Here is a 13,127-nt window from a genome sequence, read left to right as displayed (position 1 = left end):
AAATATTGAAAAAAAAAATTATACAATTGAAAGCTTTAAAGTAACACTGGCATTTAAAAATTTATTTCGAACGGTGCCTCCTCGTACGGTGAGATGTGAAGAGCTGGCCATGACTGAAAAGAAATATATATATATATATATATATATATATATATATATATATATATATATATATATATATATATATATATAGATAGATAGTATATATATATATATATATATATATATATATATATATATATATATGTATATGCGTGTGTGTATGTGTACTTGGCTCTATATACAGATAAATATACACACCTATATATATATATATATATATATATATATATATATATGTATGTATATATATATATATATATATATATATATATATATATGAATATTTATGTATTTATGTATACTGTTACGGCTGGGGAATTACATAAACTACCGAGGTCCAAACTCACCTGTTTATATTACATAAGTCTGTTACACTTGAAAAATAATTCCCGAGATCTTAGAATTTTACGTAGCTCCCAGACGACAATATATATGAACACTAAATACCCAAAAGTCTCTTATGTAACATTCAAAACAAAACTAGGTGATTACTTAATATGAGCTTTTCAAAAACAACCTCTGTTTGGAAATATTGGTGATTGAAATAATACACACTTTACAAAAGTAGATATATTCCTTAAAAAGTTAACAATACAAAAGAATTAACACCAAAAATAAATTACTCGATATTATTAAATCTGAACAAAACCTTAGACTATGACAAGAAAATGATACTTAATTAAAAATTATACAATCTCTTGATTCACTGGAAATTGATTTATAAAAATATTTGATTTTGATAATTAATGAAAACAGTTAGCACTTTAACACTAATGATTAATCACTAAATGAAATTTACATAAATGCAATTGTTATACTTACGTATTTAGGCTTACATAAGGTTACCGACCAGATAAGCAAAATAGATATACTTCACTGTTTAACCTAAATCTCACAGGGCCAGTTACAAAATTTTTGTTTTGAATGTACTCACACTAATATACTTCACTTGAATTAACATTCAGTAAATTCCACCAGTGTTTGAACAACACTATACGAGATATACGTTGGGTAAAAACTTATTCACGTTTGAGAGGTGACACACTTGAGAGGAGAGAGGGTTTGCGAACTTTGGCTCTTTCGAAGAGATGTGCTGGGTCCCTTCTGCTGCTTAAGCATTCCTGGAGGCTAATATACATCAATTTAATCATTCTAGTTCTTTCTAGGACATAGTCTGGAAGCTTGGAGGCAGGCATATGGCACCAAAGTTACCAACTAGTCAAATAGCAGACGAGTTCCAACGTACATGACGAGGCAACTCTCTCTCAACTATCTCCACGCAATTACTCCTCGAAACATTAAAACAAAAAGAGTAAATTTACTTTGAGTATTTTCATGCACTTCTAACCCCGTGGAAATTACATAAACCCTCGTGTTCATACCTTGTATGGGTCATACAGCATACATAAACGAGATTGCATAAGACTTTGTAACAAAATATGTGAAATAAAAAGTTAATTCTTAAAAATAACGTACATGCTCGTATACACATATTCATGTGCATTTTCATGTATTTATATATACATACATACACACAAATATATATATATATATATATATATATATATATATATATATATATATATATATGTATGTGTGTGTGTATTTATGTGTATGCTGATAATAGATTATTCTTATTTTACTATATATGATGGTATTTTATAGTAAAAGCAAACATTTTGTTCAGGCCTATAGGAGGATGGATATGGTAACTAGAAAAGTGGATGAGAGATAAATATAGAGGGATGGATTTGAAGCAGGGCTTTGGGGAGAATTAAACTGTATTCTATAGGTCATGGGTGTCGTCTGTGGCTGGAAGGGGGTACATACCTCCCCACTCTTTGTTAAGGGGGACAGTATATTGATTGCCACCCCACCCCCCATTTTTTCCCTCCAAGTCTTAAGTAAAAGATGCTTGTAATCAAGCTAGTTATAATACTATAAGATATATACTCAACAAAAATTAGTACAAAATGATAAAGAAATAGCTTATATCCTTTTTCATTGGGTTGTTGGTTACATTAATTGTTCATTTTAATTTTGACTGATGTAACCTATTGTTTACGTACGAAGTCGACAAACACCAATGCTTGTAGCAGCTGCTTGTGAATTTATTCTCATTTTTTTGCTGCACCTAAACATTTCATTTCCTTATTAGACATTATTTTTCTACAAATACATCATTTTTTAAAGTTAAAACTTGCTAAATGGTAAATCTGTCATTCTTAAGAGAATGGAGAAAAAGATTGATGAAAAGCTGAGATATGAACAAACAGGATTTAGAAAAGGTAGAAGTTGCACTGACTAAATTTTCATTTCGAGACATGTACAGCAATGCATAGAATATAGAAATCCTCTTTTGATGGTATTTGTGGACTATGAAAAAGCCTTTGATAGTGTGCACCGGCCAATTTTTTGGAGAATCCTGCGTTATCATGGAATTCCTCTTAAATATGTAAATTTGATCAAGTCTGTTCATGAGCAAAGCAAATGCAAAGTTAATGTTAATGGAGTCTTATCAAGTGAGTTTCCAGTGAACAGCGGAGTACTCCAAGGGAATGTGTTGTCACCTATGTTGTTTATCCTCCTCATGGACTTTGTAATGTGTAGAACAGTCAGAGATGGTGGAGAAGGATTGGACTGGATTGGTGATAGGAATTTAGCAGACCTAGAGTATGCTGATGATGCTGTCATTCTTAGCAGAACACCTCAGGATTTGCAATGCTTGCTTACCAGAATACATGAAATATCACACGAGGTGGAGCTGAAGATAAATAGAAGAAAGGCAGAGATGATGAGAACGGAGTATACAATGGAAGATGAAATATCATTGGATGGAGAAAGGATTAATGAGGTAGAATTATTTAAGTATTTAGGAATAATGATCTCCAATACAGATCTTTAGAATCAGAATTTAGTGAAAGATTGAAAAAAAGCAAATTAGACAATGGCTAGGTTAAGTAAAATTTGGAAATCAAATCGCCTAAAATTTCATATAAAAATCAGACTATATATCAGTTTAGTGAGATCGGTGTCACTCTATGGACATGAGTCATGGCATGACAATGAAACAATCTCCAATAGATTTAGTAGATTTGAGAATAAAGCCCTCAGAAGGATACTGGGAGTTAAATGGCCGGACAGGATTAGAAATGAAAATATAAGAGAGATTACTCGAGTACCATATGTAGATGAGATCATGATGAGGGGTAGATGGAAATGGTTTAGGCATGCTCTCCGCGCTCCCCAAGAGAGATTAGTTCACCAAACGTTTAACTGGGCTCCAGAAGGCACTAGAAGAATTGGAAGACCCAGGCGTGCATGGCTTAGGACTATAAAGCGCGAAGTAGGAGATTATGAATGCAGTATTGAATTAAAAGCTCAAGACAGAGACGACTGGCGAGACCTAACCGAGGCCCTTTGCATCAATAGGCGTAGGCGATGATGATGATGCTGATGATGAATTCATCTATATTGTTTGGCTACATCCAGAAGTAATAACTTTCTTTATTAATTGTAAAAATGCTATAAACCTCGAAGGGGTGCCCATAAATGAATTGTCTACATGTATCTAGAACAGTGGTTCCCAACCTGGGGGAAATTTCCCCCTGGGGGGAAATTTGAAGCTTCCAGGGGGGAAATAATTACACTACCTACTAACTAAAACAAGCGGAAAATGTCCACATAGTACGTGCGGCAATTTGTTGTTAGCCATTCCATTGTGATAGGATCATATCATTTCTCACTGACATGATATTCAAGGGGAGAATTGGAATATCATGCCCATTTCTGGCGAGTGGGCATGAGGGCTGGGCGGGGCATGAAGGGGGAAATCTGGATGGTTGAACTGGGTGCAAGGCGGAAATGACTGAAAAAAAGGTTGGGAACCACTGATCTAGAATCTATATCCTCCACTACAAGCCTAGGCATCTATTCTCATCCAACTATGTTATTGTTTGAAAACTTTTCTTTTCGTACACTCAACAATCAATTCATTCAGTATTGCTCCCTTCCATACTTTCTCTTGCTTTTCCACCTAGTGCTCTCTTAAGTAGTGCATTCTCATTTTTTGTCATTCACTTATTTACCACCTCATTGGCTGCCATCCATAAACTTGGAATAAAAGGTTTTTATTGCTACTGGGCACTAATATATTAGACACTCAGTGGAGACCTATAAATCCTATAATATACTCCACCATACTATAATAAGCTTATATCTATCCTTATTTCTTATTCATCATAGCCTCTATAGAGTTAAGTAGAACTATATCATAAGGATGTCTGCCAAATATAACTAAGTCAGCCATCCTTTTCTATCAACCAAATATTCATATTCACATGGCATCAAATAAACCAAATCACGTTAATTTCTTCAAAATATTTCTCAGGAGGTGGTTACAGGACCCCAGTCGCCCAGCTGCATAGGCTTGCTAATATTAGTCATAGAATTTTCAAAATTTCTCCCCAACTTTTAGAGACCAGAAGACGCTCCTGCTATAGGAAGGAAATGACGAGAGAAATATAAATGATTTAATGAATCTAAAGGGGCCCATACACGTTCAAAAAAATCGTCAAAATTTTGCATCAAAATTTTGATATCAAAATTTTGATATCAAAATTTTGAGGCAAAATTTGATCGTGTGTAGGACGTTTTGACATCAAAATGTCCTACACACGATCAAATTTTGCATCAAAATTTTGATGCAAAATTTTGACGATTTTTTTAACGTGTATTTAAGCCTTTAGAACGTTGAATATAAAGGTTAGAAGTTCAATAAAAATGTGTATGTTTATTTTTATCTTTATACAACCTACACTTGTTAATGTAGAATAAAAAAGAAATCTCTAGAGACCTTTCCTTTACCAGGTTTTCACGGTAGTGGGATCTCTGATATAAAATATTTCGCCACATCCAGGCCGGAGTTGACTTTCATAGGGGAGTTGTATGTTTATTTTTATCTCTATACAACCTACACTTGTTAATGTAGAATAATAAAGAAATCTCTAGAGACCTTTCCTTTACCAGGTTTTCACGGTAGTGGGATCTCTGATATAAAATATTTCGCCACATCCAGGCCGGAGTTGACTTTCATAGGGGAGTTTAATGGCCCCAAAGGCACTGTAGTTGATTATGTAACTGACTCTCCGAAACCCAATACGCTCAAGCTGCGCCAAAATGTCATACTGCATCTGAAATGGAATCCGAAATTGATACTGATATACTGGTTGTACAAGGCAGCGTGAACGGGAAATATATTACCAAACTTTTTACAACAAAGGACGTACCAGTACGTTCTTGCAAAACACTGTTAAATGCATTTTTTTTTTTTTACATATTTTTGATGATTTTATGAAAAACTTCAGGCATTTTCCAAAAGAATGAGACCAACCTGACCTCTCTAGGACACAAATTAAGCCTGTTAGAGCAATTTAAAAAGAATATATAGCAAAATGTGCTCGAAATTTAACCTTGTGGGGGTAAAAGGGTTAACGGAAGAAATATCTCGTTTGCATTGAGCCTGGAACTGCCTGTCGAGAGACAATGGCTGACCAACTGGGTTAAAGACGTCTTATAAAACAATGAACCAAGGCAGTTTCACAGTACTAAAGAAGTTACCTGTCAATTTTATGTTCCAACTATTATACACTTTTAGTAGTAAGTTAAAACTACTCTATAGTAAATTGTCTTTGAAATATAAACCAGAAGAAATTAGGCAGCAATATTTCATAATTTAGTTTCTTATAAAAGATCAGAGGTATTATCAGATCAGCGATAATTCATAAAAAAAATAATATTTATATCAATAATAGGTAACTTATCTAGAAAAATAGTCTCAAAATCTAAATGTCTTCATTTGCGTCTCTCACAAGGAAAATTATTTTGAAGTCAGGAATGTTCACCGCAAGAAGGTGGGAGTTCATTTTGATGATTGGGTACTCATAGATTCTTCTTACCTGGAGAACTGGAAGCCAGTTAGAATAAGGAAGAAGTTCGATGTGCTTCGTGTGAATTTCCATCGCCAGTTGCAGAACGTTGTCGAGCAAGTTTTTGTTCAACATATATGCCAATACCTGAGAAGAGATTCTTTGCTATGTATTAAACGAAAGGTAATGACATTACGATTATCATTTTTTTATGCCTAAATCTATATTAGCAAATTACCACTATATTGTGTATAATGTCGAAAAATGGTAAAAAAAAAAAAAAAAAAAAAATTACTGTTTTTTTTTCAAATTGACGTTATAATGAAAAAAATTAAAAATAATATCTCACTAAGTCTTCAGTTATCAGGTAAAGTACAGACAAATTTTTCGTTCAAGGCAGAGGGAAAGAACTATATCTTTAGATTTGACACATTAGGAATGAGGTCAGTTGTCTGACACCACTGCTCCTAAGAAGCAATATTCCCACCCCCCACCCCCCTACACACCCTCAATCAGGAGAAACCAATTATCAAAATTGAACCTTAATGTCAACTACAATACTCGAACAAAGAAAGATGAAAGTTCATTTTCTGTTTTATAAAGCATTTTGTATCGATTATCTAGATCTATTATATACAATTGTATAATTTTTCCAAAGGCTCTGTTTAAATTATTCATGGAAGAATTGAATTACCGAAAGAATCGAGAAATATGGTACAGGTGAACTCAATGATCAAACGAATTCCTCATAAAGATTTAACAGCAAATATAGACGCCGCCAAGATTCAGGGTGAAATAAGCCCCACCCCCTGATGACGTCATAGCCAATCACGGGAGACAACGTGATTGGCTATGAAGTCATCAGGGGTAAGGGCTTAGTTCGCCCGGAATCTTTGTGGTCACTATAGACACCAGAAATATGAATAAAAGTGACAAGCCCGATTAAGTTTCATTATATAAAATGATTGATGAATGGTTAACCTACTCGTGGAAATTGATAAATCAAGGGAACTTAGCATAATAACCACTCAAATGTTTGGTAATAAGTACTTCCGTATTAATAAGGAGACAATTCTACAAACATTTGCGTCACAAAGCTCACCAATAACTATTTTAGGCCTATGATAATATGTGTCGAATAAATCTATAGAGAAAGCCATTTAATTTCTTGATAAAGAATTAATAGTTCACTTACTCTACCAAGTTTCTAAATTTTCAAAATTGATAAATCTTCCTTCATACCAATCAACACTTCCTAGTCTTTTCCGTCAAAGAGAATGTCGTGTTCAAACCATGCTACTAAAGTTCCGTATCTCTTGGCTGTATGATATCAAGTACTCCTGTGCAACCAACTAAGACAAAACCAGTATTTATTATTTTGTTTTAAGACAAACTTTCATCCTTGCTTAATACGGACGCAAATCGTTTTCCTATATTTCTCATATCGAATACATTCTCTTTGTTTTCGATTATCCTGATTCTTAATATCGTTCGTAATCCAAGATTATTATCTCACCTCCCACTCATATGACTCTATGTCCATCTTGAGGTAGTGGATAGTTCTTCCTAGGTGCCCATTGTCCTCGAGAATCTTGTCGAATGTCAAGAAAAGCTTTTCTGTAAAGTTTCCTTTTGGGGGGATTTCTTTGGCAGCAGATGATATTCCAATTGGATGGTAATGTATATTTTTTGAAAGGGTACCCTGCATGATAAGAAAATTTTGAGATTTTAGTTACGATCCTATATATAGTGTAAATCGACAAATACCTGCATGTTCTGAAATGACTAAACATGCATTATAACTGGAGAACAGTTACATCCGAAAAGGCTTATAATGACTATATACGTGATTCATTTATAAATGGTATTACATCATCTTACATACGCTAGTGCTTATTGTAGAATACTGCACTCGATCTTCAAACAGCTTGCTATCAAACTCACTCTCTTGAAATGGCTCAGAAGCATGCAGATTCTTACTCTTAACCTATGATATCGATAAATGTTGTTGTGCACATTGAGCAAACATTTCAAGAGTCAACAGAAAACATTTATGCCAACATTCTAGTGGTTGCAGCATCTTCGAGATCTTGTTTCTTCTACAGGTTAAACAAGCATCCACCCATACAGAGTCCCACAAGGAATGCTTATTGCAAACATTGTAACAAAAATTAACATTATGCTAGGGCTTTTCACTCGCCACCAGCACTTTCTGATAAATCACAGACTTTTTCAGCCTCTACTCTTGCTTCAATCTCTGCAGTTTCCTCAGGATGTTTAACGAAAGCTGTGGCTGATATCATAACTAATAAGAAAACGGCTCAAGCATTCATTGATACTCGAAATTCAGAAAGTTTTGTTAGATAGGGGATTGTTCTCAATAACGAATAAAACATTTATTCATCACGAGGACTGATGACCATGGCTAACACCTCACTGTACTTTGTTGCTGCTTCAAAGACAGTTATTTGAATATTGTAGGTCTTCTGATATCCGGATGTTTGTGCTCTGAAACCTGTGCTATGACCAAGCATAAAAGAAGATTAGTGATCAACAATTCACAAACATCAACTGCTTCATTTTACAAGATGGTTAATCTGCCTAAGAAGGTTGTTGCAACACAGGTTGCTCAGAACAGAGTCTTCCTCATTATTGATCTAAAAAGTACGTATCTCCAAGTACACAACAGAAACAACGAGAAGAAGTAAAATGCATTTGATGACATGGGTTGACTATTTCAGTAATTATCCTAATGGTCCAATGTTTGTACTCAAGAGACCTGTGCTGCGACCATGCCCTGGGGGCTTTGAACGAGAGACATAAGAGAAGAATAGTGATCAACTATTCACAAACATCAACAGAATCGTAACCCACCTGGAGCCAAGATGAGTCATTCAGCGGATCATACAAATGGATCTCGCAGTTGAGCAATCTGTTGAGTGACTCCTCGAAGGTGACGTCATCTCCGACTCCAAACGAGTAAACCAAACAGTTGTTCCGAGGTGGCATCAGGTGTTTGTCCAAACAGACCTGTCGAAAGACTCAAAATGTTTTATGATGAAACTTCATCTATGACTGGTGTCTCAGGACTAAATTTTGTTCAAATAAATTTGATAAGTTATTGTTAGGAAGGTTTAAAATTCGAGGCCAAAGCTACGATTAACTCATAGAATTTTATTCCTGCATTAAAGAACAAAACGTTGTCGTTGATATTGTTGGTTTGGAATAGTGAACTGCTTGAAGACTTTAAGATAAATATTACAGGGCGAAAGTAGTCGAAAATTACGATCTATTGCAAAAAGAAAAGGAAAAAAAATCAGTAGTATTTGTTCTCCTGATGGGCAATTAATTCGATAACTTTCATTTACCAATAAGTATTTGTTTTTGAATGTACAACAAACCATTAGACAGCAGAAGTCTGAAATCGGATTTATAAATGGACAGAACTTCCTACAGCTTCATATATTTACGCCATGCATACAAAATATTAAGCCATGTAGGCCTAATATATACGTTGCATGCTGGAAATTAGTTGAGGCAAAGATAAAGCTAAAATGATTAATCTTGACTGCCTAAGCAATGATCCAGAAAGAATAGCAAACGTATTTCAAAGTTTATGTCAAATATTACTGTGAAGGGTGTTTAAAATATAGGTCTATAATGATTTCAATGGATAACTAAAAAAGATACGCTTTGTTTCTCCAGATATCATCGTATGAAGTCACCAATTTTCCTTCCATCATGACATATTAGAATTAACGATATTATGTTTTGTTACCAATTCTTTCCTTGCTTATATTTCAATTCCTCTGAGGATTTTATGTACATTATTTAGATGCGTGGACAATATATCCCTTAGTCCAAGAGTCTTCGTAATTCATTGGCAAACAAGCATTCCAATGACTGATTCGACGACTGATTTTGTCGTTGCTTCAATTCTAAATATTTCTAGAAATTTTCACCGTCATGAAACGAGTAAATTGGTTGTGTGTCTATATGTGTAAGTGAATAAAGAATTTACTATATTCATGTTTCTGTGTTGAAATTTAGAAATTAATGGCATACCTATATAGAATAGGTAACGTATTTTATGCATTTGCTGTAATATATATATATATATATATATATATATATATATATATATATATATATATATATATATATATGTACATACATATACATTTATATACATATATATATATAAATAGATAGATAGATAGATAGATATAGATATACATACATACATACATATATATATATATATATATATATATATATATATATATATATATGGGCTTAATCTTCATTATAATTTTATTAGATTTTCTCGTTTATTTTTCTCCGTCTGATACTCTTCTCTTGGCCTTTCACAATACTCAAACCAAGCAAACCAAGGAATTAAATCCCCCTATTATTTTCCTATTTCCGGTTGCTGTATCAGCTTCATGAACGCAATCGTTGTTAAAGGCAAAATATACATAAATTTCTCAATAGCACAATTGTCCTCAAAAGAGATTCATATAGATAAGAAGTCAGCACTTTCCACGCACATAAATCGATCACATTTAGAAAAAAAAAAACTGTTCTCACCCTCTTGTCCCCGTCCATATACTTCTTGCACGAGAAGCCTCCAAGACTCAACAGCTTTCTGCAAGATCCGTTCGTCTTATGGAGGCGTTCGAAGTATTCCACTTCATTTCGAAGTGTTCCGTTGAATATAGTGTCCTGGCTTTCAGTTTTTGATGATATAATTGAGGAGGTGCTATCTCTGAAAGGACATTATGAGCTCTGTGAAATCCGAATTATTTTTATTGACAAAATGTGGGATTTCTTTTACTGTGTTTGCATGATCCTTTATATAACTAATCAGACAGTAAAGAAAAGGCAACATTTATTTACCTGGCACTAAGGTTTATGTTAATATTATCAACTAAATCTAATGGTAAGTTTAAGAATGCTTGCCTAACCTAAAATTGTTTTAAACTTTTATAATTCGAAGGTATAAAACGTGGAAGACATTACTAACTACAACTGAAAGATTAATTGTTCAAAGCATCAAACACGTTTGATTGTTGGATCACCATTTTACAAGTTTTGAAATAGTGAACACAAACTTGGGTGATTTTCCAGTTGAGGAATTTTTAACAATAGTGGCTGTTTCTAATTTCGTAGCGCACCTGTGATGCACCCGGCCTTTATACAATCTCACGTTTATCAATATTCATTAAAAATTACATGCATAGGATTTTTTTTTATTTGAAGATACTCGCAATGATTATTTCCATTTTTGCACCCTCCTACAGAAGCCTGGAAAATCAGACATGTTATAACAGAGCCAACTGGTAGGGTAGCTAACACAATCATTGCTGAACTTTAGTTAGCGCTCTCTCTCTCTCTCTCTCTCTCTCTCTCTCTCTCTCTCTCTCTCTCTCTCTCTCTCTCTCTCACCTGAACACAGGGTCTTGTGAGTTCATGTCACCATACCAGGATACAACATCGCTACCCTTGAAAACGAAACAGCACAGAGATAACAGGCATAGCAACAAAAATCTTCTTCTTGAGGTTTTCGTGGAAATCATCACTCTGTCTCCTTCGCAGGTGGATCTGATCAAGGATCTTTCTCCTCTCGGGGAATGGAACCTCTTTGGCTATCTTGTCATTCTTCCTGCCGGAATAAAGTCACATGAAATGAGGATAGGCCTTTAATAAAATTTAAGGGGAAATAGCCGGGAGTTATAATGCTTGAAAACAGTGGTTTTAATGCTTTTAATGTCCTGGAACCTCCAAATGGCAACATCATAATGGACGGAGGAAAAATAAAACAAACAAAGGCCTTTGTATATCTAGGTAGTATAATAACACATGATGCAAGATGTAATAAAGAGATATAAAAAAAGAATACTAACAGCCAAAATATACTTCATCATTTTGAAAACCCTATGAACAAACAACAGGATAGGGATTAATTACAAAAATAAGAGCACTGAAAGCCTATGTATGGTCCACACTTACGGCTCAGAGACATGGATATTAAACAAGAACTTGAAAAATAGAATTAATGCAGCTGAATTATGGTTTTATAGAAGAATGTTGAAGATCCCATGGACTGGGAGAGTAACAAATGAGGAGGAATTGCGAAGAGGGAATCTGAAGAGATCACTTCTAATGAATATATAAATATATATATATATATATATATATATATATATATATATATATATATATATATATATATATATATACATCCATATCCATATACCAAAGGCACTTCCCCCAATTTTGGGGGGTAGCCGACATCAACAAGAACAAAACAAAAAAAGGGGACCTCTACTCTCTATGTTCCTCCAGCCTATATATATATATATGTATGTATATATATATGTATATAAATATATATATATATATATATATATGTATGTATATATATATATATATATATATATATATATATATATATATATATATATATGTGTGTGTGTGTGTGTGTGTGTGTTAGTATGTGTGAGTCTTTTCCTTTGTCTTGTAGTTTTCCCATTTCATTATGGGGCGTTGTTTATCATGGATTTTAAAAGGCTTATTTTTCGAGTTAAAACATCCCTTGAAAATGGATTGTATGTAAATCTTCCCAGAAGTAAGAGGTAAGTTTGAAAACATTCCTTGAAAAGTTGTAAGTTTGCAATAGATACGTATATACTGTGTACCTTATCAATAATAACCTAAACCCTTACATGTATACCAATACACAACCACTTCGATTACAAAGAGCGCAATTCTTTCCATGCTATTGCTATTCTGTAACTCGTTTAAATTCACTTTCATAAACACGTACGCATTTTCCTCTTTTTTTTTTCTTTTTTTTTTATTCAAATGATGGTTACCAGAAAGCTTATATGTTCAAGTTCGCACTGAATGAAGTTTATGTGCTAACACTGTCAAAAAAAAAAAAAAAAAAAAAAAAAAAAAAAAAAAAAAAAAAAAAAAAAAAAAAAAACACCGTAATTTTAATCGGGAATTCTCCGTAAAAATATACTGTTCTCAACCGTATTTCAGTAAAATACAGGCGACTGTAATTTTACCGTACTTTGTTATTATCTTTTA

General features: G+C 33.6%; 1 protein-coding gene across 1 annotated transcript in view; it reads right to left on the bottom strand.

The window, feature by feature from the left end:
- Positions 1–1,121: 1,121 nt before the first annotated feature.
- LOC137646263 (uncharacterized) overlaps positions 1,122–13,127 on the bottom strand; it is a 19,330-nt gene continuing 7,324 nt past the window's right edge. The window contains exons 2-8 of the mRNA XM_068379383.1: positions 11,533–11,694; positions 10,620–10,797; positions 8,904–9,059; positions 7,546–7,731; positions 6,060–6,176; positions 5,128–5,294; positions 1,122–1,230 (exon numbers count right to left, since the gene is read on the bottom strand). Of these exons, the coding sequence (XP_068235484.1) occupies positions 1,122–1,230; positions 5,128–5,294; positions 6,060–6,176; positions 7,546–7,731; positions 8,904–9,059; positions 10,620–10,797; positions 11,533–11,694 (1,075 nt within the window). The remainder of the gene's footprint in view (positions 1,231–5,127; positions 5,295–6,059; positions 6,177–7,545; positions 7,732–8,903; positions 9,060–10,619; positions 10,798–11,532; positions 11,695–13,127) is intronic.

Source organism: Palaemon carinicauda, chromosome 1 (genome assembly GCF_036898095.1).
Source record: "Palaemon carinicauda isolate YSFRI2023 chromosome 1, ASM3689809v2, whole genome shotgun sequence".
NCBI classification, from domain to species: domain Eukaryota; kingdom Metazoa; phylum Arthropoda; class Malacostraca; order Decapoda; family Palaemonidae; genus Palaemon; species Palaemon carinicauda.
This window is presented reverse-complemented; position numbering and strand designations above follow the sequence as displayed.